The sequence below is a fragment of the Rhinichthys klamathensis genome, unplaced genomic scaffold, assembly GCF_029890125.1.
Source record: "Rhinichthys klamathensis goyatoka isolate OS25496 unplaced genomic scaffold, OSU_Roscu_1.1 h1tg000561l_1, whole genome shotgun sequence".
NCBI lineage: Eukaryota > Metazoa > Chordata > Actinopteri > Cypriniformes > Leuciscidae > Rhinichthys > Rhinichthys klamathensis.
Genome location: NW_026607027.1, coordinates 486,181 through 513,220, shown reverse-complemented (window position 1 = coordinate 513,220; position 27,040 = coordinate 486,181). Strand labels below are relative to the sequence as shown.

The following is a 27,040-nucleotide window of genomic DNA, read 5'->3' as shown; positions in this document are numbered from 1 at the left end:
TTGTCGCAAAGTGGTCGTTCAACCATTGGTTGATGACGTCACGCACGTGGTGGAGTAATAACTTATTTTAATGAAACTGTTTGAGATCGAATCAATGCTAGATGTTTTGATATAAATTACAGACATGGCATCTGAGGAATATTTCTAATTTTTCTCAGTTATTTCGCTTTATTTCCAGATTCAATCATAGGCTCATTCTTACATAGTAGAGCACGTTCGCACATGTGCAGTCTTCAAAAACGGTGCTTTAAATCTCTTGACAAACTCAAAGACGTAAATTACATTTGTATGTATTCTAAATAAAAGACACAGGTTGTACTGAATGTCAGCTTGCTTATTTTGCTCAAGATAAGGAATTATTAAGTCCACATGTCATGCAATCTAGAAACTCTGCTTCTAACCACAGCTCGAGAGCTGTCAACTCAACTTTGCGATGCTGTTTACAAATGTTCGTTGGAACGATGGTTTCGGGAAACATCGACTCGTTGAACTATGCTGATAACGACGGAACTTGCGACCATAGTTGGCTAACTATGCTTTCGGGAAACGCACCCCTGTAAGAGAAAAATGACAGTATAGTATGAAGTTTACACTATTGCCCACTATGGCATAATATTTATTACAACGTGTTTGCATTATGAATTGTTTTGCACGTTTTGCTTAAAGGGGTCATATAATGGTACATGCACTTTTACAAGTTGATTGTACTGAAATGTTGGCAGTGCCTGTACACAACCATCATAAAATGATAAAAATCCATCCAGTGTTTTTGTTTTAATCTCCTTATATGTTTTCCCCTGTCTCAAATCGAGCCGTTCGACCGTGTGACGTCACACGCTCGGAAGCCCCTCCCATGATTGTTGATTGACAGCAGCGTTTCAACACAGACCCGCCCTCGCTCGTGAGCGAACTGTCAATCATAGTCCGCGCGGACCGGCGCGGTCATTGTTGATATGCTGGAGCACTGTCTATGAGCAGAATGGCGTCTAAGCGATTGTGGTGTTCTGTTCTTGGGTGTAATAACGAACACAGCAGTCATTTTAATGTTCCTAAATCCGAACCGCTGAAGACGCAGTGGCTGAGTTTGTTTTCGAAGGGAATATTCCCCACGAGCAACGTCAATGCTCTCATGTTTGCGCGAATCATTTCTCACCAGACTGCTTTATAAACGAGGGTCAGTATAAAGCTGGTTTTGCTAAGAAGCTGCTCATGAAAAAAGGATCGGTACCAGCTATTCGTGTTCCTGCTGAACCTCTAGAACAACTGAAGCGAGTGTAACGTTTTATTAAACTTTATATTAATATTTATATTAATCTTTGCAAATCGCTAGCTGCACGCTTCACAATGAATGCGTCTAAGGTTTACACTTAGGGTACATTACGGCATGTTTTCTATGTATGATGTTCTCAATATAATTCACAATCCCATAAAGCATAATCGTTTATACTGAACAACACGTTATGGTTATTGTGTTATTGTGTTACAAACGGTGTACGCACAGAACAGAGGGGCGGGGTGACCAAAGCTCATTATCATTTAAAATCATATGCACTGAAACGGCGTGCTGAAAACAGAGCTGTTTTTGACCAAGTAAAACAAGTGTTTTCTTACAATACTAATGAGAATTTGTAATTAAAGTATATTACAAACTTTTAATTTAGACCCTAAAGAATCATACTAGCTTGTACAAAAATGGCATTATATGACCCCTTTAAATGCATCAATTTAATAAATAATTACCCACTGAAAGTCAACTGAATTTGTTACTGAAACATAAAGGATTAAGAATTCATCCAGCTTGGATGAAAGTTAATGCTATGCTGCTTGAGGGTTAAAGGGTTAGTTCACCCAAAAATGAAAATTCTGTCATTAATTACTCACCCATACCATGTGATGCTGCCCAGCAAGCACTGCACTGTTTACACTCTTTCAACAGCAATTAATGACAGAATTTTAATTTTTGGGTGAACTAACCCTTTAATAGAGCTGTCACAAACCAAAAACTCTTCCTCAACTACCATAGATGCAGTTCTACCAGAAAGACTCAGGAGGCAAAATGACGTAATAAAGCACACATTTATTAACGGCCCAGCAAGCAAGTATTGTGATATAAAGTTCTTTGGCGTAGGCCCCGTCCGTAACTCGCAATCCGAGGGTAATGGATTCTGCATTTCCTGCCTGAAGACGAAGGCAGGGGCGCAGCCGACCCCCTGGGAGGTATGGGAAGGGACCATCCTGGTGGTGGTGGGGAGGATGGAGGGGAATGTTGGCGTCAGAATCTGCGAACTCAGACATGTGTAAGTACCGATCTTTTATACTATGAGTATTAGAACATGATTGTTGATGAGAAAGTAATAAGTGACGTAACAATTGAGTCTTCCTGGCAGGGCTTACGCTAAAGCTTCCATTTCTTCCAACCTCTCACTGTCATTTCCTTTGGAAGTGTATTTATTTACATTATAAGATGACCTTTGCTTGTGCTTTCTTTTGTCCTCGGCGATTGTAACCGTAACCCTTTGACATCTAGTCAGCACCTCATCTGTGAATGAACGATGCCCAAACAAACAGTGACCACTGATCTCTCCTACAGATTGGGCTCATTTCTAATTCTCATTTATAAATCTCTTATGGCTCGCATGCGGTCATAATAACACAACTGTCCAGAGTCCCAGACACGTGAAGAACACATGCAGTCCAGCTTCAAAAAACAACCAGACATTGATATACAACTTCAGCTAACAGTTCTGGACTTTGGAAACAGTCTGCTTGCCAAATGTAATCTATGGCTCTGCTCCAAAACTGCTTTAGAAAGATTCTCATTCACTAATATGCATAAAAAAACATAGCATAGACAAATATTGGTAACATTATTAAAGGGGTCATATAATGCCGTTTTCATGCAAGTTAATTTGATTCTTTAGGGTCTAAATTAAAAGTTTGTAATATACTTTAATAAAACATTCTCATTAGTATTGTAAGAAAACACTCATTTTACCTGGTCAAAAACAGCTCTGTTTTCAGCACGCCGTTTCAGTGCATATGCCTTTAAATGATAATGAGCTTCGCTCATTCCGCCCCTCTGTTCTGCGGGCGTTTTGACACAACGCACGTGGAGTGTTGCCTTGACAACAGTTAAGGGTATATTTTGGAGAAAGAATGGCAGCGGGAGTCTCTGAGGACACATCTGTGCAATCGTATCAGTTTGAACCGGAGTCGGACCCGGAACAAGTTGACAGCCCCGAAGAAGTTCGACAATTAAGGCTCGAACAGGACATTTCTGAATGGTTGGTTAACATAATGTCACTTTGATCTATCTTTGTATGTACTGGCAGGATAACGTTAGAGTAAGGAACGCTTTGTGTTTACTGATGTATACGTACTCAGTTTGTAATAACACAATAACCATAACGCGTTGTTCATTACAAACGCGGGATAATGAATTATATTGAGGACGTCGTACATAGAAAACATGCCGTAATGTACCCTGAGTGTAAACCTTAGCCGCATTCATCGTGAAGCATGCAAGCGATTTGCAAAGATTAAAGGTGCTCTAAGCGATGTCATGTGTTTTTTAGGCCAAAACATTTTTTGTCACATACAGCAAACATCTCCTCACTATCCGCTGGCTGCCTGTCCCCTGAACACACTGTAAAGAAACGCGATCTCTGTAGACAGCCCATGCTTCACAAACAGCACCAAAAACAAACTGCAGCGACCCGCTCCCCAAAACATAACAAACTGTTCCAGCCAATGACCGACAAGAAGGGTTTGGGGGTGTGGTTTGGGGGGTTAGTGTGCGGATGAGGAGGAGGGAGGGTCTAGCTAGCCTCCGTTTTGTTTGACAATAGTTCGAACGTCAACAAGAAGTGACGTCACCCAGGATCGCTTAGAGAACCTTTAATATAAGGTTAATAAAATGTTACACTCACTTCTTCTAGAGGTGCAGCAGGGACATGAATAGTTGGTACCGATTTTTTTTTCAGGAGCAGCTTCTTACCAAACCAGCTTATACTGACCCTCGTTTATAAAGCAGTCTGGTGAGAAAAGATTCGCGAATCGCGCAAACATGAAGTTGATCGTGGGGATATATCGAAAACAAACTCAGCCACTGCGTCTTCAGCGGTTCGGATTTAGGAACATCAAAATGACTGCTGTGTTCGTTATTACACCCAAGAACAGAACACCACAATCGCTTAGACGCCGTTCTGCTCCAGTCTATCAACAATGGCGGACTATGATGACAGCTCGCTCAGGGCGGGGATGTGTTGAAACGCTGCTGTCAATCAACAATCATGGGAGGGGCGTCCGACCGTGTGACGTCACACGGTCGAACGGCTCGATTTGAGACAGGGGAAAACATATAAGGGGATTAAAACAAAAACACTGGATAGATTTTTAGCATTATGGTTGTGTACAGGCACTGCCAACACACATTTCAGTACAATCAACTTGAAAAAGTGCATGTACCATTATATGACCCCTTTAACATTATAACATAAACAACTATTTAAACTCTATTTTTAGTATTTAATGATTATATGTATAACAGTTTTATTTTGTCCACGTTTTTACTTTAAAATAATGGTCCAGATCCCTAGTAGTTCCTGCAGAGTGATAACACTTGAGTAATTAGTGACGCATTTTATGACTATATTCAGTTTGGGGCAGTCGTGGCCTAATGGTTAGAGAGTCAGACTTGTAACCTGAAGGTCGCGGGATCGATTCTCAATACCAGCAGGAAATGACTGAGGTGCCCTTGAGCACCTAACCCCCAATCGCTCCCCGCGGTCACAGTGAATGCCTGCCCACTGCTCCGGGTGTGTGTATCCACGGTTTGCAGTGTGTGTGTGCACTAATTTGGATGGGTTAAATGCAGAGGAAAAAGTATGGGTTACCATACTTGGCCTTCACGTCACTTCACTTCAGAGTAAAAAAGATGATTGATTACGTCTCAGACACACAATAATGTTGTGATAAGTACTTAATTGGTAATTCTTTATAATTTGTCAAAAGCCACGTTTCCACCGCAGGAACTTTTCCCAGGAACTAGGAACTTTTACTCGGTATGTTTCGACCGCAGGAACCAGGGTCTAAATTAAGTTCTGGGTAAAAACGTCCCCCTCAGAAAGTCCCTGCTTGCGATGTGGTACTTTTTCCAAGTTTAGGAACTTTCGGGGGGTGGGACTTAAGCGCTGGTGGAAATGCAGAAAGCAACAGGTTTGGGGGGAAAAAGTTCCTGGGACAAATTGTTCCGCTCCAAATCGTCAGAATGTAGATGTTTTTAACTCCATAAACATGCAACAAGTGACAGGACATATTGTCAATCCCTGGGTATCATGCTTGGTAGTCCTGTCCACTGTGAAGTCACACTCGTCCAAAACACGGCTCAGTGAGTTATGAAAAGGGATGATGATCTGCATATTTGTAGATTTAATTGCTACAAGATGGCGTCTCTTCGCCTAGTGCTGAAATATGAGGACCTTTTCATAACTCATTGTGCAATACGGGTCTATGCACCAATGGGATGAAAAATAAATGTTTTCCCTCCAAAGCTCCTGATCAGTGTACATTAAATATCAAATATATTCTGATTGGCTGTGATTGTGTCACGTTGCACAGCTGTTTTGCGTTCGGTGTGGACAGATAAATTGGTTGTCACTGGAAACTTACTGCATCACGTTTGTTCAGGTCACGGTGTCAGTAGGATCTCTATATGCTGAGTGGGGGAGGCCTAACAGAAAACTGTTTGCCAAGTTAACTCAAAGAGAAGATTTCAGACAGAACACTATTCTCCCAAGGGTCTTATTCATGTTTTCCCAACTCAAGTTGGCTTTAGGAACAGTGCAATTTGCTTGCACACATGCACATGTTGGAGCAGGTCCACGATCTTTCCAGTGTCTCTCTGGTCTGTTGGGTGGGATTAAACATGGATACATTTTGAAAAGTTGCTGTGTCTACTCAAGGGTTCTGAAGTGCCGTCATATCATGTTTAAACACTGTCATATTGTGTATTCCTCTGTGTTCAGTAGTGACTGCTGTTCAGGCACACAGCGGAAATTTAATGTTCAACCCATGTGCAGTCTGTCTGATGTGTAAAGAACATGAAAAACTCTACAAAGTAAGTAGGAAAAGGTCAACTTCACAAAGCTAACATAGTTTAAACTTGGTTGGTTTTCAAAATCCCAAAACCAAGACAATTTGTTTTAAAAAGTGCCCCTATTATGCTTATTCGGATATTACATTTCATGTAGTGTGTAATATAGCTGTTTTTGAATGAAAAGCTCTAAAAAAAAAGACTAAAGTGTTTTAGTCTATAGATTATAGATTACTAATAATCTAATGAGAGTTAAGAGACATGTAGTTGACCAGTAACTTATAGTTAGTAGAAAGTCTAAAGTGGACCATCAAAATAAAGTGTAACCTGCCAGCCTATGATCTTCATTGGCTGCCTGTGAACAACATCTACTTTGACCCGCCCTCGAACACTGTAGTTGTAGCTGAGGCCCGGAAGAGTTTGTTTTGTGTTGACTACATGTCTAGAAGACGCTGTTTTCTGCGCTGCGAAAGCCAATCCAATTTGCATGCACTTCAAAAGGATGAGGACTTGGGTTCCAACTGATACTGTAAAACCGACACCATCGTTACTGTTAATATCACTGTGTATCAAGTGATGAGGAAGATCCAGAGCTGAAATTCAGATATGGTAATGGACATTTCGTTTCCAACACACGCGTTAAGTGGTTGACCATCAGAACACACTGGACCATTTGACCAATCAGAGCCTAGTAGTCTCTCGGAAAGGAGTGGTTTAGAGAGACTGAATCCTTTATCGAACCGTTTCAGACACTGTAAGAAAAGAAGTGACGCTGCAATGTGTATTATGAGAAAATTTGAGGTTGGATGGATGTAACCCTATTGTAGGAGACATCCAAAAACAAAATTAGGAACCTTTAAAATAGCATTATAGTGGCACTTTAAAATGTAACTCGTCCTAGAGTTTTCATGAAAGTAAATGTTGCCATAATAATAACAAATAAATCAGTTTTTATGTCATCATATAACATGCACAAAAGAAGAATTTTTTTTAAATTAGTCGATAAATGGGTAGATTTAGTGAAACTGCTCGTCTCTATATTAAAGGAAACTATTTCAGCTTTGGATAAATGTCAACTAAAATTAATCTGAAACAAATTGATATTAATTTTGTATTTATTCAAATAATATTCAAACACTTGAAATACATACAGATCAAAAGAAATAAAAATGAATGGTAACACTGTTTTGATTGTCCACCTTAGACATTCTAATGACTATAAGTAACTTTGCAGCTACATGTAAACTAGCTCGCATTAGAGTATTAGTAAACTGTCTGTTTAATATCTGCTAATTCTTTATTTTGATGCTCCCCAACAGACATTCTACTGTACTGACTATAACTATGTACGTCAATTTATTCTACTACCCTTAAGCCTAATCTAACAGTCTCTACTAACAGTCTACAACAGTCTAATAATACTCTAATAAGAGTTAGCTGACATGTAGTTGACAAGTTACTTGTAGTTATTAGAATGTCTAAAGTGGACCATTGAAATAAAGTGTAACCAAATGGATTAAAACATGAATTACAATAACTAACAAATACATTTGATTTTTACCAGTGTGCTCTTTATGTTCACAATCATTACTAAAATTCTAAAAGTCAAGGAGGATTTGACATATTTCTGGGTGGATTTGATTTTATCTACTGGGAATCATGATCAAGTAAAAGAGGGGGTTTCATAACAGAATGTGAATTGTGTTTGATGAGATGCTTAAATAGATATGGCTACTAACATTGTCCATTAGCTCACATAGCTAATTGGATATCTAAATTCTTTGGAATAAGATATTTAAATGAATCTTTCACAACAAGAACAAGAACACATTTTAAGAGAGTAATTAGGGTAAATTTTAGGTTGATTAATACAAATATATATATAACACTGTCTTTGAAACATTGGTGCTCGCAGTCAGTAGTTCCTCGATTGTACATTCCATTATTTTAAAATAGAGAACACATAGTACAGCATTCAATACAGAGAAAATAGACATTCTTCCCTCAAGAGAAACAACACAAACAAAAGCCTTGCTCAGGTCACAAAGGTCATGTGCACATGTGCACACCTTCATTTAGCGTGCAATTGGACAGATATTTATACAGCTGCCTGAAAGTTCATTTAAAATCAGATGAACCAAAAGCAAACCAATTTTGTTTCAAAATAAATAGGATTTTGGCTCAGAGACCCCAACATATGGAAAAAAGTGGTCTTATCAGATGACCGGAAGAAAGTTGATAGTTGGTAAATGACTTTGTAGCAAACTATGGAGATGAAAATGTGTGTCTCATAAGACAGTTTGGATCTTCACACATCCTGGGGCCTTGAAGCACCTTGCTCAAAACTCATCTGTTATGAGCCATTAGGGGTGTGAAATCTAAATAAATGCTACAAGATGTTGACATGCATCCTGACTGGATTATGTTGTCAACCCAAGTAAACAAACAGAGTAACACTGTGAAGGAAAACAAGAAACATCTGTGGTTTTGGATGCTGAAAATTTCAACTACAACAGGGCTTTTCATGCCACGCTTCACCTTGAGTTAACATCTTTTTAGCCTCGGGTTAAAGCTACATTTAACCCTGGGTTAAGAAACACTTTTGCTATATTTAGTGTGACACAATGAAATGCTGTTTAACAACATTAGCAACAGACAACCAATCATAAAAAAGCCTTAATTCATGCCGCATTAAATATTCATGAGCTGAAATTTTCACACAGCCGCCGCCGCCGCCGCCAAAAAAAAAAAAAGTATACAAATAAAGTAAAGAAAATGAAGAAAAGGCCCAACTGAAAATGATAGTGGTCAGTTTATCACAGAGTAAATGACTTTGTCTTACACTTTTGCAATAAATAAATTATTGTGGTTACACTTGTCTGTCTGTTTTGTTTTTCTATATATTTTTAAGAAATGGTTATGGTTAGGTTTAGAGGTAGGAGTGGGAATAGCTGCTCAAAATGTACTTTTTATTCTATATCGTTACTTAATTGTCATTGTAGGCCTACATATTTGTGTCCATTACGTTTTATATATTCTTTTAATGTTCTCTGTAAAATGGTTATGTTTAGGGTTAACAGTTGTCAGGATCTTAAATTTATCTATAAAATGTATCTGTAAAAATGCAACTATACAAATATCTTTATGATATTTCTTTAGCTGTAAATAATAATGTTTACGTTGTCAATACGTCCAAATTGTATCCATATTTTTGGATATATATTGTCCATATATATATGGACAATATTTCACCATCTATGCAAAATGTACAAAAATTCTACGTAAATGTTACGTACTAATACGTATAAACAATGAGACCAGGCTGGAAATATAAGGAGCTATTTCATAATGCATGGTATGCATATTTTCAGCATAAAACTGGAATCTTTTTCCATTTTAACCTAAATGCTGCACTGTGAAGATATTTAAATTGTGTCTTTGTCATTATTTTATACACAAAACCACCCCATTCAAAGTAAATTAGGTTTATTATAGATTCTCCACAACCCAGCAGTCAGAATCGAACTACTATGTTTGAGCTATTACCTAATTTAATTCCTTTATTAAACCGGGCACCAAAATAACACTTGCAAAAAAACCTTGTTGATTAATTCCCTCCACTGCATTTTTTTTTTAAAAAAATGATTAGCGTATTGAGATAAAAAAAAATTCAGAAAATACACCCACACTGAAGCAGAAAAATATATTACATTTAGATTGATTTGAATCTGAATCTAAACCTAATAGAGCCAAACCATTCGATCACATATCACAGTCTCAGAGACCAGCTGTCACTCATTTACTACTAATTTGCCTTTGCACAACAAAAATAGTATAAATAAATAAAAGGCTTGTATTTGAATCATTATTACTGAACAACATAATTAGTATTCATCCATGGATAAAAATTGTAGAGAAAAAGGGACAAACTTTTGCCAGCAAACAAGCCTGGAGACATAAAAGCCCACATTAGCGCATAAAACACAGCACGGAAATAGATACCAGTGACTAATTTTTCACCGCTATTGTTATGCGGTTCCCTCAAACTTTGGAGAGGTCCTTTGTGTTATTCAAGAAGATATTGATCAACATTACTGACACGCAAGATCCTGTGGCAAAAGAACACTGTGTACAAAGATCTGTTTTGCCACTCCATTTATACATGTGTATCCCCAGCGGTGAATGGTTCCATGCGCTGATTATTAGAGGCACTTCTTGATACTTTTGGTCCTTTTTTGGTAAAAAACAATCCAGCTTACCGTTATTCTTTTATTGCTTTATGTTGTAACCGTCCACATGGTTTGACAACTGAGTGGTTAATGCAGAATAATATTATTACTGTCGAGATGGCCCTTGCTGGATTCTGGGAACACAGAGGCACTAAAATTCAAGATTATGAAGACTTCATGCTTACTGTAAGTAGGGCCGTCAATTAATTAAACCATTTATGGTTGTAGTTAGTGATGCAGCGAAATTTCGGCAACCGAAAAGGTGATGATTAGTTAGCGATTCTCCAATGGCTGATAAGATACAAGTACATGTTATATATGCAACCTCCACAAACACAATAATTTACCATGATGACGATGATAAATTAAAATATAAAAACTACCGAAAACACTGATTCACGACCGCTCTTACTGACTTTTTTTTTTTAAATTCGATGCCACAAAAACAAGAGGTTTTACATATTCACAATATCACATTAACATTAGCTGCCAGGAAATAAAAAATACAAAAAAAGGTTTTACATAAAATCCTGTGCTTTCAAAGCATTACATGTTTCCATTGCTTTTTTGTTTTTAGTTTGTTTGTTCCAAAAGATGTACATATAATGTGAAGTCATTTATAAAACGTGAAAAAAAGCCCAATTCTTTTTATGTATATGGTATTTTCCTAATAAAACAAATAACTGTATAATATGTTGTTCTTTACATTCCAAATTGTCATTCTGAGTATAAAAAAGCAAATTTACCCGCTTGTACTGAATACAAACCTATCTGCGCTGCTGAGGCTCCCTCCCTCTGGTGACGTAAAATGACGCGATGTTGAAAAAAAAAACGGTTTTTACGAGCAGTCAAAGAAACGCTCACTTTATCTACTAAATTTGTGCCCTTATGTAGTTTTAAAACATTTTAAATCCTGCATTACCTTTTCATATGGTATTTTCATACAAGGTTATATATTAATTTCGATTTTTTTTTTACCTGCAATATGCTCTTTAACAATTATTTTGTACCATCCAACCACACCTACCATCCAATAATCGCAGTAAGCGATTATTAATGCGATTATGCATAACAAAGCCTAGTGCTTTGTTACTTTTGATATGAAACAAAGTCTGAGCTTTCAAAAGCTGTCAGTTTTATAACAAAATTCAAACAATAAATTTGGTTTTGATGCTCTTTAATGTGGCGTGACGGATCACTCTCTTCCACTTTACTACTAGTTATAGCACAAAATAAACATGAATGAAAATTAGAAGGAATGTTGAAAGAAACAACTGCAGCTTACTCTCATGTAATCCCTCAATCAGTGTTTCAACCGCAGAAAGATGTCAATAAAACAGCTTGTAAACAATGTCACATAATGCTACATTTACCTCAGGAAAGCTATTCATTGTTCAGAGCTTTATAGACAGCTAGAAAATGTTTTATTAAATATGCACTATATTGCATGTTCATTATATTTTTACTTAACCTGTTTTCTTCATTATTTAATGTATGCTTGAGCAAATGTCACGAAAAGATTCATTTTGGTTTCGGTGTTTTGGTCAAAATAATAATTTCGGCACATAGTTGTAGTTAACATGTTAACGCATTCAGTTCCTTTTAAAGGAAAGAGCAAAATAATACATTTATGTGGATGCTGCTCATGTCATAAATGTTCCTCATCTCACTTGCACAAAAATTGACAGATTTTATATTTCTCAAAAAGGAAAATGACACTAAACATAGTATATAACATTAAATTGAATTAAATAGTGCATAAAGGGGGTCAAATTTACCCAGCATGCTGTGATTATTTCAATATTTTATCCATGAATATTTCATTAATCCTTCAAAAATGTTTGTTTCTGATCTCATCAATGTGATTTGCATATTTTTTGGTCATATGTGGTGATGTTTTATTTTTATTTTTTATCATTACCCCAAGAATGCATAAAGGGGGTCATTTTTGGCCCGTATTCATTCCCAATGGAATTTAGAATCAACACTGTATTTCCGGATACCTAATATTTATTTTCTTTAAACTTTATGGATTACTTAAAAATCTGTTGTTACTTTTTTGCTCTGAACTGAACCAAGAATTTGCCTCACACACCAACCCTGTGTACGAATATTCATATTTCTGTATAGCAGGTGAAATGGCCTCAATAGGCCAAAAAAGTACCTGGATGACATAGTTGTTCTGTCATTATTCTGAAGTTCACATCCAATGGACACTTTACTATGCATAGGCCATGGGAGAGAAGTCATGAACTCACTGATTCACTAGCTCACATGTCAATGCTAACATGGCGGCGGACGTAGAACATTCAGATTGCACTCTACACACATTCAAGCTTGATGATATTTTATTCATACTGTACACATGCATACTTTTTTAACAGTCATGAAGTTCTCAAATGTAGAACCTACTCAGTATGTGATTTTAGATGCAGTAGATGAGTAGAGAAAGGGCCCAGTAAAGGATAGCTAAAGGCCCAAACAAAGAAAGAGGTGCAAACTCTACCCAAAAGTTATGCTTAGAAAGGTGCAAATGGTATGTGAAATGTTCTGTCTCTGCCTGCAAAGATCATTTTCAAATGGTCTGTGAGAAATGTGGGGAGTAAAGGTTCAAACTTGAATATACTCTAAAGTACGTAGATCTAAATTTGAGTTAAGTTTGTTTAGAAAGAGTACAAGTGCATTTTGAAAAGAATAAATTCCATCTTTTGTAATGCATATATATATATAAGGAATGTGGACAAATAAACATATTTGGTATATTAAACCGGGTGCATCAATTATTGTATTAAAGGTAGGGTAGGTCGTTTTTGGTCTAAAAAACTTTTTCCCAAATTTGTTTAAACTTTCTATATATATCAATGCATAATTAAAATGTAAGTACTCTGATAAAAAGAGTATAAAAATCGAGTGACTCTAGACCGTTTAATCTGCACTAAACACAGCTCATTATTTCCTTCCGGGACGAAACAATGGATTGGCTTAGACGACTGTCACTCTCTCGCAACCATGGCAACACCCCCGCTGCTACATGGGCTGCCCACATGCGCGCACTCGTTTGACTCGAGGAGGGCAAGAGACTAGTAAGAGACACAATTACATGCAAAACACGGCGTATATGTTATGAATCTTACACGAAATTCACCTTTATCACAGTGTAACTGATTGTAATGGGAAAACGTGTATCAATGCAACCTGTTTTTAGCTTTGCTTTATGTTACTAGCTCGTTAACGAATCAAACTCAATATATTTTAAACTTTACCAGTATCGATATGCTAGCTTGATAGTGAGTACTAACAGCCATGTTAGTTGTTTATATTCATAATGATAAAGTTAGGTATTTTATTACATGTGAGTCTGACATGATGTCACTACATGCACTGCGCTCCTCTCTGCTCGGCGCTGGTAAGCGCGTCCTCCAGCTGTGAGCTGTCGGCATCGCGCGTTCATGTGTTTTGGGGGCGTGGTTTTGGAAGGAGCCCAGAATGGAGGGGGTGGAAGTGAATGGAGATAAGTAGCTGTGTTTATTACAGCCCTGAGAGGACTACAGACACTCGATTTTTATACTCTCTTTTCCAGAGTACTTATATTTTAATTATGCATTGATATATATAGAAAGTTTAAACAAATTTGGCAAAAAGTTTAAAAAAAAATTCCTACCTACAATACCTTTAATAGAAAAAAAACCATTGATTCCATTTCGAATCACTTTGACCCCCTTTATGCATTCGTGTAGATTTTTAGGGTTGTGCATTCTAGGGTTTAACAATTAACAGTATTTATTGTATGCGTTAACATGTTTACCACAACAACCCTAAGTGTAAGTGATAGCTGACTCTGATTATTCTATACTTTTCTGGAAGACAAAGATTTAAAAAATCAGCATTTTTGTTTCTCAAAACATGATACAATATGACCCACACAATGACTGTCAGTGCGAAGTGTGGAACAGATGTTTCTCAGCTTCATTGGATGTCACTCTTTTCTTTGGTCATGCCCCAAATGACGCACATGTTGTTGACTTCTAGCCTTGTGCCCTTTCCTGTCATTAGTCCGAGAAGTCCCATTGATCATTTCATGATTCAGAAGGCCCTTAACGCCCATTGCCAAGCCCACCCTACAAAGTACTAACCGACGGTCTCTGTGACCTACTATTGCAAGAATTTAGGTGGAGGATGGCTGCAACAACTGAAGGTGGCTTTTGAGACAAGGCCTTTGTCGTTGATGTTGTTAAACCATTGTAATGAGATAGCGTAGCAATAAGACGTACCCATGTGGCTTGATATGCCAGTTTGTATGACAGCATCCTCGGCAGAACAGGCGTCACAGGTATGTGGTGGCCTCGCGGTTCTCGCGTTCTTTGGCCTGGGCCACAGCCACGTTGATGCACTGCAGCCATTCTTCCGCATGCTTCTCATCTTGAGCTTTCAGCACGTAGGTTTTGCTGTCGGTGAAGATCTCGAAGGCTCTGGGCAGCCCGCGGTCGCGCCTCTTCTTTGCAACCACCTTTACGCTTTGCACCTTGCTAAGTTCAATTGTGCTGTCGTCCAGCTCGTCCTTCTGTGAGCACAAGAGGGAAAAAGTGCCATCAATCAGAGCTAATGCTTTCCACTCTAATGTTCAGATAGGTTTGAAATGAATGGAACGCAGCCAGTGGTCTATAGCCATGTTTCTATCCACTTGTCAATCGAATTTTCTGAAGTTCGGTAAAAAACCTCATGCGAATAAAGCTGTGAAAGTGTGTTTCCATCAAACGGCTTTAAAGCGGATAAAAACCTGTGCGTAATGACGTCACATGCTGTTTTGCGATCAAATTGGTATATCGAATTGATTTGAGACATGTTAAGGTGTTTCCATTCATTTTCTCACCGAATTGCACAACATTCAAGCCAACATTTGCGAACAAAGTTTTACTAGGCAAAATGGATCGCACCATAATACCGTTTCCATCCGCGTTTATCGCATAAGCCGTATATCGATCAAGATAAAATCCGATGAGACCGATCGTATTTCATTTAGAGGTGGGCATAGATTAATTTTTTTAATCTAGATTAATATTGAAATTAATCTAGATTAATCTAGATTAAAATGGCTCATTTGAATTCTCCCGAAGGCATTCAGAATATGTGTGCTACCCAAATAATGACTAAAAGTAAGTCTTTGAGAATAGTTTGCCTCGCGTAGGGATGTGCATTTCTGCCAAAAATGCCATTCGAAAATCGAGGAGCAAAAGTCGAATATCGTTAAAAATAAAAAATAAAATAAAAACCGCAATGACAGAAAGGGAGGCCAATTTCATCTTTAGCGATTTGTCATCAAACAAACTGTTTATTAATTGAACAAGTAACATGTTTTCGTCCTTTTTTTTAACAGTAGGCTAACTGGAAGAAGAAAAAAAACAATACGCACGACAGTCCGTTTTTGCATCGCCAATGCTCGTTAGATCAAAAAATAATGTCATCATATGTCATAAGAATTTTATGTGAACCTGCCTTGTTACTACAATAGCCTCATTTTTAAACAAATTAGTTTCAATCAATGTAAACTATTCGTGTGATTATGCCACTGCGCAATACACGCGCAATACACACACAATGTGTATTACCTGAATGAAATGAAATCGAATGCATCGTCCTGTGGAATCATTCATTCACAGACAGCTTACGAAGATGTTCAACTAATAAAGATCTTCATCGCTGGCAAAAATATGATGCATTTGCAGATATGCATTCACTAGACTAGACTGTATCGGCCACTTCATCCAACGCTCTTGATGCTCTTAAATCTTCCTGTTTCGACTCCGAGTGTGAATTGAAAGCGCTTCAGACGATTCAGTGCGCGAGGAACTGAACAGATCAACTGATTCGCGAACCGATTTAGACAGATCATCTGACAACTTGTTATGATGAAGTCTTTGAACAGAATCGACTCAAAAGAGTGATTCATTTGTAAATGAGCATCGCTCATGCCCATACAAAGGACACAGCGCGCTTGGAATAAACTCATTTAACAACGTATTGCATTAAAATAAAGTAACGAGAGGAACGTCGCCCAACGTAACAAAGTAAAAGTACACCTTGTGTCCCTGACCCTGACAGGGAAATACCCTACTGCGCGATCTGTGACAGACAGTAGGCGCGGCGTCATACTACACATTAGAATTGCGCGAAAATATAACGATATTCGAAAAAGCTATTTATGATCCCAACCCAACTTTGATTAACGGCGATATTTTTTTTTATCGCCCGATAAGAGTCTCACGTTAACGCAGCACGTTAACGCCGATAACGGCCCAGCACTAATTTCATTTGAGTCGATATTCATGAAATTCAATCGAATTTTACTGTTTCCATAAGGCATTTTTCATTCGATATCACTTAATGCGGATAAAAACGTGTTGATGGAAACATTGCTTATGTCAGTGGTTTTCAATCCTGGTCCTGTATGTCTCTCTTATCTGACACTCAGCTCAGTTCATGGAGCCTGAGATGGTCTTATTATGGGGTGATATGAGGGTCTGTGGCTCCACCATTGGAAAAAGCGTAACGGCTAACTTAGATCACATGTGCCTTGATAAGCAATCACATTACAGCCTCGACATCATTCAATTTCATTCAGAGTTTAAAGAATGAAAAAAAACGTGCTTAAAATGTGTTTTTTAAGTAAAACTTTAAATTTGACATTATTACAAAGTGTTATAAGTGTGTGTGAGTGTGTTACACTCTCTTTAAGTACACTTAAGTGGCCTTTTATTTCATTAAAATTATATTATCTGCAAGTTCAGTTTTTTTTTTTATATATTTGTAAAAATATATTTTTCTTTTAATATTTCAAGTACACTACAAGTGCACATCCAATACAGTTTAGCACACTACTTTTTCACAAATTGTGGGTCGTTTAGATAAGACACAATCTTGGTTGGAGGCTCACAGCATGCATGGTCCCAATTCTCCTGCTCTATTTTTCTTCCTGTCCCACAACAAGTTTTTTAAGGGGTCATATAACACCTTTAAACTATTATTCTGAATTTAAAAAATACAAAAAGTTTACAAAAAGATGAATATAGGAATAACTGCACAAAGTTTGCCAAAAACGAAGCTTATTGTTGTTTGTGTACATGGGCACCATTAAAATGAAAGAAAAACAGCAGAATTGCAAGCAAATTTAAGGCATAATAAAAACAAGATACTGTGACAAGAGGCCAAATATTCCTCAAAATCATATTGAAAGCATTTGTGCCATGCCTGATAAACCAAAGATTTGTCAAGACTTTGCAATATGAAATGACTGTAGCGATGCATCCCACTTTTCCAGAGTAAAATTTACAATGAATCAATTTAATGTGCTTACAGCTCTGACAAAATAATTCATTTTTACTAAAAAGCTTTTGCTGGCATTTTACTGATCTTAGCTTTGCAGTCACTGTTTGTCATGGCTTTGGTTATGAATTCTCCTTTGCACAATATTAAATATGGCTCCAGGTTATATGGACCCATAGTAAATTGGGTCTTTGCTTTGTTTAAAAGCAATAGAGAGATTCTGAAAAGCCATTTTAGTTTTATTTAGTTAATGTAATTCCCTTCAGGAAAGACTTTGGTGAATCTCAAGATGAAGTCATGGGGTTTTAAAAGATAATGATCATCTTCCAGAAAGCAGGGCTCTAGAGTAATACAATATTTGGTAGCCATTGGCTCCAAAATGAGCCATTTAAAATACTTTTTTGTTGCTAGATTAAAGAATCGTTAGGAATAGATGGTTGTTCAGGAATACTGTTGATCATGTTCACATTTAGTAGTCCATGCAACTTATTCCAGATATTCTAAGTCTTTTGAAGCAATTCAATGGCTTTGTGTGAGAAACAGACATAAATTTAGGTCACAAGGTAAATTTAGCTTTAGGTAAATCTTTACCTGCCAGCGTCTTTGAAAACTTACCAACCACCGGCAGCATTTTTGATCATTTTCACAAAAGTTTCATGGCCCCCAGAATAATCTGTTGTATGAATATCTGAACACGCAATATATCAAAAAAGAAAAAGATAGAACAGAGCCTCTGACTTTAAAGTGCCCCTATTATGCTATTTTAAAGTTTCCTAATGTTGTTTTGGAATCTCCTACAACAGGTTTACATGCATCAAAGGTAAAAAAAAAAACGTTCATTTTCTCATAATATACATTTGCACATCACAACGACTCGTCAGATGAATCAATCTCTCTAAATCCCTCCTTTCCGCAAGCTACTCTGCTCTGATTGGCCAGACAGCTCAGTCCGTTGTGATTGGTCTACCGCGTACAGCGTGCGTATCGAAAACAAAAACGCCCATTGCCATAACAACATCAGCTCTGCTTGTCCTGAGGCTTCCTACACCGTAAACTAAACACAGTAAAGGGCCTTGCACACTGAGTCCGAAATTCGCGTCCGAAAATTTCACACGTTAAAAAATGATACGAAAATTTCGGACTCAGTGTGCAAGGGCCTTAAAGGGTTAGTTCATCCCAAAATGAAATTTCTGTCAGTAATTACTCACCCTCATGTTGTTCCAACCCCGTAAGACTTTCGTTCATCTTCGGAACACAAATTAAGATATTTTTTATATCTTAGTCCAAGTGACTACAGTGGCTCAATCTTAAGTTTATCAAGCGACGAGAATACTTTTTGTGCGCAAAAAACAAACAAAAATAACGACTTTACTCAACAATTAATTTCCTTCTCTGTGGGCCGTGAGATTTCACGTAGTGATTTTTCGCAAAGACTATCCCAGATCGTATTTAGAATGATTATCAAAACATAGATCGAGTCCATCAACACCCCCAAAGCTTGCACAGTCCTATAGCCTACCTCGTCCTGGATCAACATTTCATTCAGTAACTTTAGGGAGTTTTGATTTATATGCCATTTAATGTTGACGCATTATTTTACATATGCATCTGCTTACATATGCTATCCATAGACAGTAAAAGAAATGGACACAGCGACCCCATAGATTTCAACAGAGAAAATTGAAGCCCATTAGAAGCACTCACTTCCTGATGGCTGAGCGAACTGCGCAGGCTCAAAGTGAGCTTGACGACGTAGATGTGACGAGAGCAACCGTTCTGATCTTCTAGTAGCTGTGCCGAGACAAATCTGAATTAAAATCTGAAACAAATCTGTTGCTGAAATATTTTGTCCCTCTGCTTTTATGGACTTTATGGACCACACCTGTCACCAATTTCCCCCACGGCCATATAAGCAGCATGAGGCTAAACAACGTGGAGACTGGTGTCTTGAATTCTGAGAACTAACGTGTCGTCTCTTGTTCTTTCCAGAAACCAGCGTGTGACCGAGCTAGACCTGACTCGAGCACAGCACTGACTCACCGCACCAAGGAAATCTCTCACAGAGAGCACCGCACCACCTCAGCAAGCCACTCTTCACTCTTCACCTACCACTTGTTAATGAATACACCCTCCGAGGTAATTAATTTGAACTCTCCTCGTCGTGTGATACTTCCAGCCCGTCACAACAGTAAAAGATTGCCTACGAGCTTCTCCTTCTGTCTATACGGTAATTTCTCTACTGTGTGACAGAGAGTCCCATGGTATTGACGCAATCAAAAAAAAAAACGGCCCTAACGTAAGATCCAAAGTAATGGAGCCTTTTATACATTGTCGTGTTTCTTTAGAAATAAATAATGGACAAATGGAGTCTTTGGACGCCTCAGATGTAAAGTTATTCGCTGTCAAAGTAACGCCAAAATGAATGGGAGTCAATGGAATGCTAACAGCAGGTGATGGTCTGCTACAATGAGGGTCCCCAAGCGAAGCTTCTGTTTCTGGCTGGTGGATTACCCCCTTGCTTGTTTCTGGTTCTTCTCAAGAGTTTTGATCAGGAGATTCAGGCTACGTCCACATTAATCTGGATACATTTGAAAACGGCGTTTTCATTTAAAAACGCTCTCCGTCCACACTAGCGTTTTCAGGCGTTTTCGGACGTTTCAGTGTGGATGAGATACTTCTAAATTCACCTTACTGCGCATGCGTGAAACCTCACAAAAGCTCACCGAGATGATACAGATGGAAAAATAAATAATAAAGTTACCGCGCAATTCTTCTAACCGGATAATTTTATTTAGCAAAATATCTCACCATCACTGATGCGTCCAGGTCACACTCAGTCACCATATATGGTCTAAAACGCAACCGCTCTCATGTTTTGCCGCAGGACAGCAAATGTGAGTACATTTTCTGTCATCTGTGCAGGACTGTGATATGAAGAGTGTGCAAAGTAACATATTTTAGCAACAGTGTGAAAGTCAATAGCACATAACAGGCACAATACCGGTAAACATGAATATCTATTGGTACAACATGGATCACATGACTAAACTTAAGTCATCGTTTTCAAATACCTCCGGCTTCACAGTCCACACTACAACGCGAAAACGGCGTTTTCAAATTTATCCACTTTGGAGAGCGTTTTCCAAAAGCTACGTTTTCATTGACTTAAAACGGCGTCTCAGTGTGGACGGAAGGCCAAACCGGAGAGAAAAATATACGTATATTCAAACGAAAACGTATTAGTGTGGACATGGCCTCAGTACTCTTTCAGAAGATGCGTAATAGTGCCCCCTAGCGTATAAAAGTGAAAACACGGAAAGACAGAAAATTCCGTCAATGGCAGGGAAGAGTTCTCAAAAATGATGGAAATTTCCGTCCCTGGCGGGGAAAGAGTTAATTGGCATTGCTTTTAGTTGTTGTAATGTTTTTCAAATTTGCTGCTTTTTGATCAGTCACATGACACGAGAAGAAACGGCATTTGGCATCAATGATGTTGGTCTTGATGAAACATCTAAAGATGACATAAAAACCAAGACAGCGCTAACAACTTAAGTTTTGCCTTTCTCACACAGGGTCATCAGACTTTTGAAGATCTGGAACATACCGCAAAAATTGTGTGGACTATGTTTGTGATCTTTTGTCCTTTAAGCATGACAGTATAAATCATCAGCTTTCCTTTTTTTGGAAAACAGAAGCTGCCTAATATCTTATTTTGTGTTCCATTGAAGAAACAAAATACGTCGGACGATATAAGGCTGAGTAAATGATTATTACAAAATTGTCATTTTTGTATGATCAGTTGATGGTAAGAAATGCATAAATTATACAATCTGATGTCTTGTGAATGGGACACTTACTGATTTTCCTCTTCTGAAAAGAAGCTGGTTGCCGGCAAGCGTGAAATAACGTGTTTTCCACCTTTTGATGAACTTCCAGCGTACCTGTTTCTCCTTCAGCTTCCCTTCAATGAGTGGCTGGCCATCCTGGTTAACGACTGAGCAGAAAGAGTCAAAATGAAAAAGAGAATGTTAAAGTAAGGGAAGCAACTCTGTCTCACATCATTAGAAAGATTTCATGAGAAGGTTGTATGGACTAATGATGCTTTTATGATGCTTTTTGTCAGCCCTCGGTCCTGCCTGCTTTCATTGTATGGAAAAGAGCACCATATACACTCTTCAAAATATCTTCTTTTGTGCTCTACGGAAAAAAAGTCAGTCAAAATTGATTTAAAAAGTAAACAATTAATGAATTATTTTGGTGAACTAGAGCCATGTCTGCCCATAGTCACTTTGAATGCAACACCAAACAATACTCTACACTCACAGAGCCATCCTCTTCTGGACATACGCCATGCTTAACTATTTATAATGGGAAAAGTTTTCTCATTAGACGGACAAAGGAGCACTGCTCAGTGTTTATCACCACATTGCAATATCTGGTGTGGTTTCAGACATGGTGAATATTGTGTCTCCTGCCTGTGTTTGCTAGGTCTGTCCGAACTACACAAAGCGTTTCACAGATCTCTCTCATGGGTCTATTTGAGTTAAACAGGAAGCTGTGTTATAGCCCTTCCAGGATGGTACAAAGCAGCCCATTGTCTGAGTTTTCCTTTTTTCAGCAAGGAAAACAGATGAGAATCTGCAGCGCTTCAGATTAAGCAAGACTGATATCTGATAATCACCAAACTATAATCCCAAATGGCAGAAGTTAAGCGCATGGTGTATTAGAGAACACTGAAGTAATGATTTACTTTGGGGTAAAAAACACAGCCCTTGATTGACGCAATTTCCTAGAAAACAAAAAATGGCGCTAGTAATTGCGTTAGTATAATAATTTCATTCTGGGATATAAAATGCACTTTCCATGAATAAGGCACAAAATAAGGCAAAATTAAAGTCATTTTCTTGTTCTTTTTTCAACAAATGGTTAGTGAAAGGAGGTGTTTAACACTCAGAAAATGTTGATTGTTTACCTCAAGGAAGTTAAGCTAGATTTTATATGAGCTGCTATAAATACATACTGTGACTGTGTTGCATAAATATGTCAGTTAAATCAGTAAAAAAAAAAAACAACACGTTGAATATCAGTTCAACAGATTATTTCAAAACGATGATGCATTGTGTGTTGAATGCACTTGAGAAGGTCAAGATCTCAAAGTGGGACAGCCCGAAATCATCATTTCAAATAGGTTAAACAGGGATTTGATTCTAAAATTAGCTACTTTTATTGACAAGTTATTGTTTGTTTGTTTTTTCATTGATATAAATAGTAGTTTTGATGGAATTGGATGGAATTATACCTTCAAAGCAGTAAAACATTAAAATCATGTCGACACCGATGTACTTTATTTTAGGAAAGTGCTAAAACATTTCAAATGTTTTCACGTTGGTAGGCTATTTCTGGTAAACCACATAAAAATGTTTTTAAAGAACAAAAAACGGGCAGAACAATTGAAAAAGCTTTGGAAGAGATAATGCTTGTTCTGGTTGTTTCAACCCAAAACCTTTTGCAGATGTCAGTATTACAATGCTGGTAAATGTTGATAATTGAATTCGTGTGGGTTTATCCCATGAGCAACATAATAATTCTCTATTATGAATTATTTTTCATTTAATTTGCTTTTATACTCTCTCAGCTTTTCTCAAATGCATGAATCAAAGCACTAGAACGTGTATGCGAGTACATGAGCAAAACAAATATAAAATGTATGCTTTGTAAATCTATACAATATTAAAAGCATCTGTGCTTCATTCTGCATGACATTTGTTTGCCTAAATTGATTTCTGTTCTGTTGATTTTAATGTGTATATGAAAATGAGTTTGTGGTCATAAAAGTGAAACACACACTAATGATAAGAGCAGAGGCCAAAACCGATGCTCAGCAAGCCCACAGACAGACAGACTACAATTGTTTGAAATGATTTTGGCCTTTCTGAAGTTACACAATATCCTAAATCATAGTAGCTGTAAAGGATCCACTGAAGGCAAGTTTGAAGAGAACCCAAATGCAGTTTATTCACATAACAAAATCCAAGATCAAACATAAAACAAAAGCATGACGTGGCAGGGACTCAAAACTTAAACATAAACATAACGCTTACCAACAGAGGTTACAGTTAACAATACTTGACAAAGACACATGGCAAACATGAGGGCTTAAATACACACAAGACTCATGACAAGACAAGGGACACCTGTGAACAACGAAACCATGAACCAATGACAACATGACACATCAGACAAGGGAACACATGGCAGGATCACATGACTAACAAGGAATCACATGACAAACATGGAACATGACAGTAGCCTTTTGAGACGCACATCAAATGTGTACTCCCATCATAAGCGAAGTACAAACCTGTAGTAAATAGTCTATTATATTAATCTGGATGCAGCCCATCTTTGAAAACCTGGATTATGGCAGTCCCAATGCACAGGTAGTACAGAAAGCAACAAAAGCCAATGGGAGAAGAGTAAGACATTTTGAGTGCTATGTTACCAATACATCAATAAAATATTTCGAGGTAAGAAGTGTTTATTCCAATTCTGCTACAACTGTAAATTCATGCAATGAGGATATTGCTAGTCTCTGTGGGGAAAGAAAGGTCAGTGTTTATTTTTCTCCTGGTTGGCGTATGTTATAGATTTTTTGCTGGGCTTTGGCCAACGCTGTGCTCTTCTGTTGATTTAGAGCAGCTCTGATAGTCAGACAAGATTCCAGCAACCCCTGCTGAGAGTGTGGATTCACTTCCATAGAATTTACAGGACAGAATTCACATATTTAGCAAAGTTGGAGTATGTTCAACACCACGTCGAAAATAAAACATAGAATAAAGGTTTAGGAGTTGGGGTTTTAAAAGGGGAAATGTCACTATATGTTCATGAGGTTTAAATGATTTGAGTTCAAAATATTACAAAATAAGATAAACAATGTTTCAATCATTAGAAATGTAATTCTGTTTAGTTTTTTCCATTATGAACTTCATTTAAAGTTGTTGTTTAATTTTTTAATTGATCCTTTATTTAACCAGGAGAGAAGATTAAAAATCTGTTACAGGAGTGTCCTGGCCAAGATAGACGGCCCAAATATACAAATACACATATAACAAACAACAGCACATAATACAATATCATTAAAAGTACAGCCTTAGAAGCATTTGCAAATCACTAAATCTTTCTCTAGTGCATGCATGCGTGTTTTAAAATGACTAAAAGACACCAAATGATTTAGCCTCAATTTCATTTGAAGAGGGTTCCAGTCTGAAGGGGCAGCGTATTTAAAGTCAGTTTTACCTGGATTAGTTCTAGCAGGAGGTAAATAGAGATTATAACAAGATTGTGAACACAATAAATTTTTACCAACTGCTTTTTGTTGGATCAAACAACAGAGATAAGGTGGTAAACCCCCCAAATTGCTTTGTATATCATTAAGTACCAATGCATTTCCCTTAGTTCCTAAGTTAATAAAAGTTATAGAAAAAAATTATTAAATATTTTGGTCACACTTTAGATCCAATTCTCACTATTAATATTTATTAACTACGACTTTGCCTTAATAAACTCCTAATTACTGCTCATTAATAGTTAGTAGGTAGTTGTTTTAGGTATTGGGTAAGATTAAGGGAAGTAGAATATGGTCATGCAGAATAAGGCATTAATATGTGCTTTATAAGAACTAATAAACAGTCAATATCCTAGTAATATGCATGCTAAGGAACTAGAAATAGTAAGAATTGAACAATAATACTATAGTGTTACCCATATTTTCAAACAAAATATTCCATAGGCTAATAAAATATTTAAGCATAACACACACACTTTTAAGTGTGGACACACTTAGTTGATTTTTTTTTTTTTCATGATTTTAAAAATCATCCATTCTTTTTTATGCTTAAATGCTTAACAAGTGAGAAAAGCAACCAACAGCCAGGATGCACCACATGAAGTTTCAGCAGTGAGAAAAGCAGCATGGTAGTTATAAACCTGTAGCACTGCGTCTCCTTGTTTAAATTCCCTCATTAATGTCTGAACCAAACTCCAAGCGATGGAATGCTTTCAAACACTACCGTGCTTTATGAGCTGACGACACACAAGACTTCTTCAGACCATAACACTGCCAGGGTAGGTGCTGCCTGTCCAAGCTTTGCTTCCCCGAGTCCTTATTTCTGCAAACATTCACCTCCCTCTATTAAAAATCATTACAGCGCTCTGCTAATGGAAACTGTCCCACACTCCAAACAAGGAGAAAGGAGGTAGAATGTGTGCTACAAACACTCGTTTAATGAGCGGCGCTTGCTATTGAGGTTTCAATGAGTCTTTATTGCCACCTTGGCTGCTGGATGGTGGTATGTAAAAACATTTCCTGTCTCATTAAACTGTCTTGTCGTGGCAAAAAAAATTGATTTCTGAGGTAAAGTGACGAATATTTCATGTACCGTAGCAATCCAATACTCCACCAAAAGCAGCAGTGAACAATTTTTCAGAATTTAGATTTTTTGTTGTTGTACGAAAAGAAAGACTCAAAGCAGAGAAATACTGTCTATTGAGCATAAAATATAAAATAAAATAAAATATGATAAAAATATGGTGAATCAGTTCTGTCAATTTTCTGGGATGAGAAGTTGTAACATTACCAGTAAATTACCGTTTGATGCAATTGTAAACATGATGCTATTGTATGATGTTACTGTAAACAACACAGTGTTATTGTGCGTTATTTCCATCAGACCTTCATAATTGCCGCAAAGCTTGGCATCACAGTTTTCCAATATTTTGGGGCTAATGTGAATGGTAATGGTAAACATTGCTTGTGTGAACAGCATATACAGTATGATGTATTTACCCGAAAAGTCGATATGGCAACTTTACAGTAATTTAGCGAGTTTAATGTGGAAAAGCGGCTTTTGTTTGATAAAGCTATAAGCCATTAATTTGACCACAGGTAAAGGGTCATCTTAGGCACACAATAAAAAAATCAAGCATAGCGTCAGTTCTGGCAGGTCACGTTGGTCAAGCTCGCATCAGTGACTCTCAGCTGATCCATGTCTACCTATAGGAATACGACACCTATCACTGTATACATATATAAGCTCCTTCAGTATTATCAGCAGCTATCTTGTTTCTCAGGAGCGAATTACCCTCCTCCCTCCCCAGCTCCTCTCGTACAGTCAGGATTTGGCATTCTGATTCCCCTTGAATCAGAATAAATTCTCGAATTATGTTGTACTTTAAAATCTTGAATTAATTATATCTGCATACACATTCATGTTGGTTCTGTTCTGTTTACCCTAAGGGGGGTTATTGCTGCTCGGCCCGAACGGAACCATATCACTTAATTAAATTGATGTAAACTTTTCAGCCAAAGCAAAGGAATAGTTCATTGATAAATGAAAAT

At 37.5% G+C, this 27,040-nt stretch overlaps 1 protein-coding gene across 1 annotated transcript in view; it reads right to left on the bottom strand.

Moving 5' to 3' along the window:
• Positions 1–14,452: 14,452 nt before the first annotated feature.
• The window catches only part of veph1 (ventricular zone expressed PH domain-containing 1), a 109,233-nt gene continuing 96,645 nt past the window's right edge, over positions 14,453–27,040 (bottom strand). Inside the window, exons 12-13 of the mRNA XM_056239401.1 lie at positions 21,501–21,637; positions 14,453–14,884 (exon numbers count right to left, since the gene is read on the bottom strand). Of these exons, the coding sequence (XP_056095376.1) occupies positions 14,648–14,884; positions 21,501–21,637 (374 nt within the window). The 3' untranslated portion in view covers positions 14,453–14,647. The remainder of the gene's footprint in view (positions 14,885–21,500; positions 21,638–27,040) is intronic.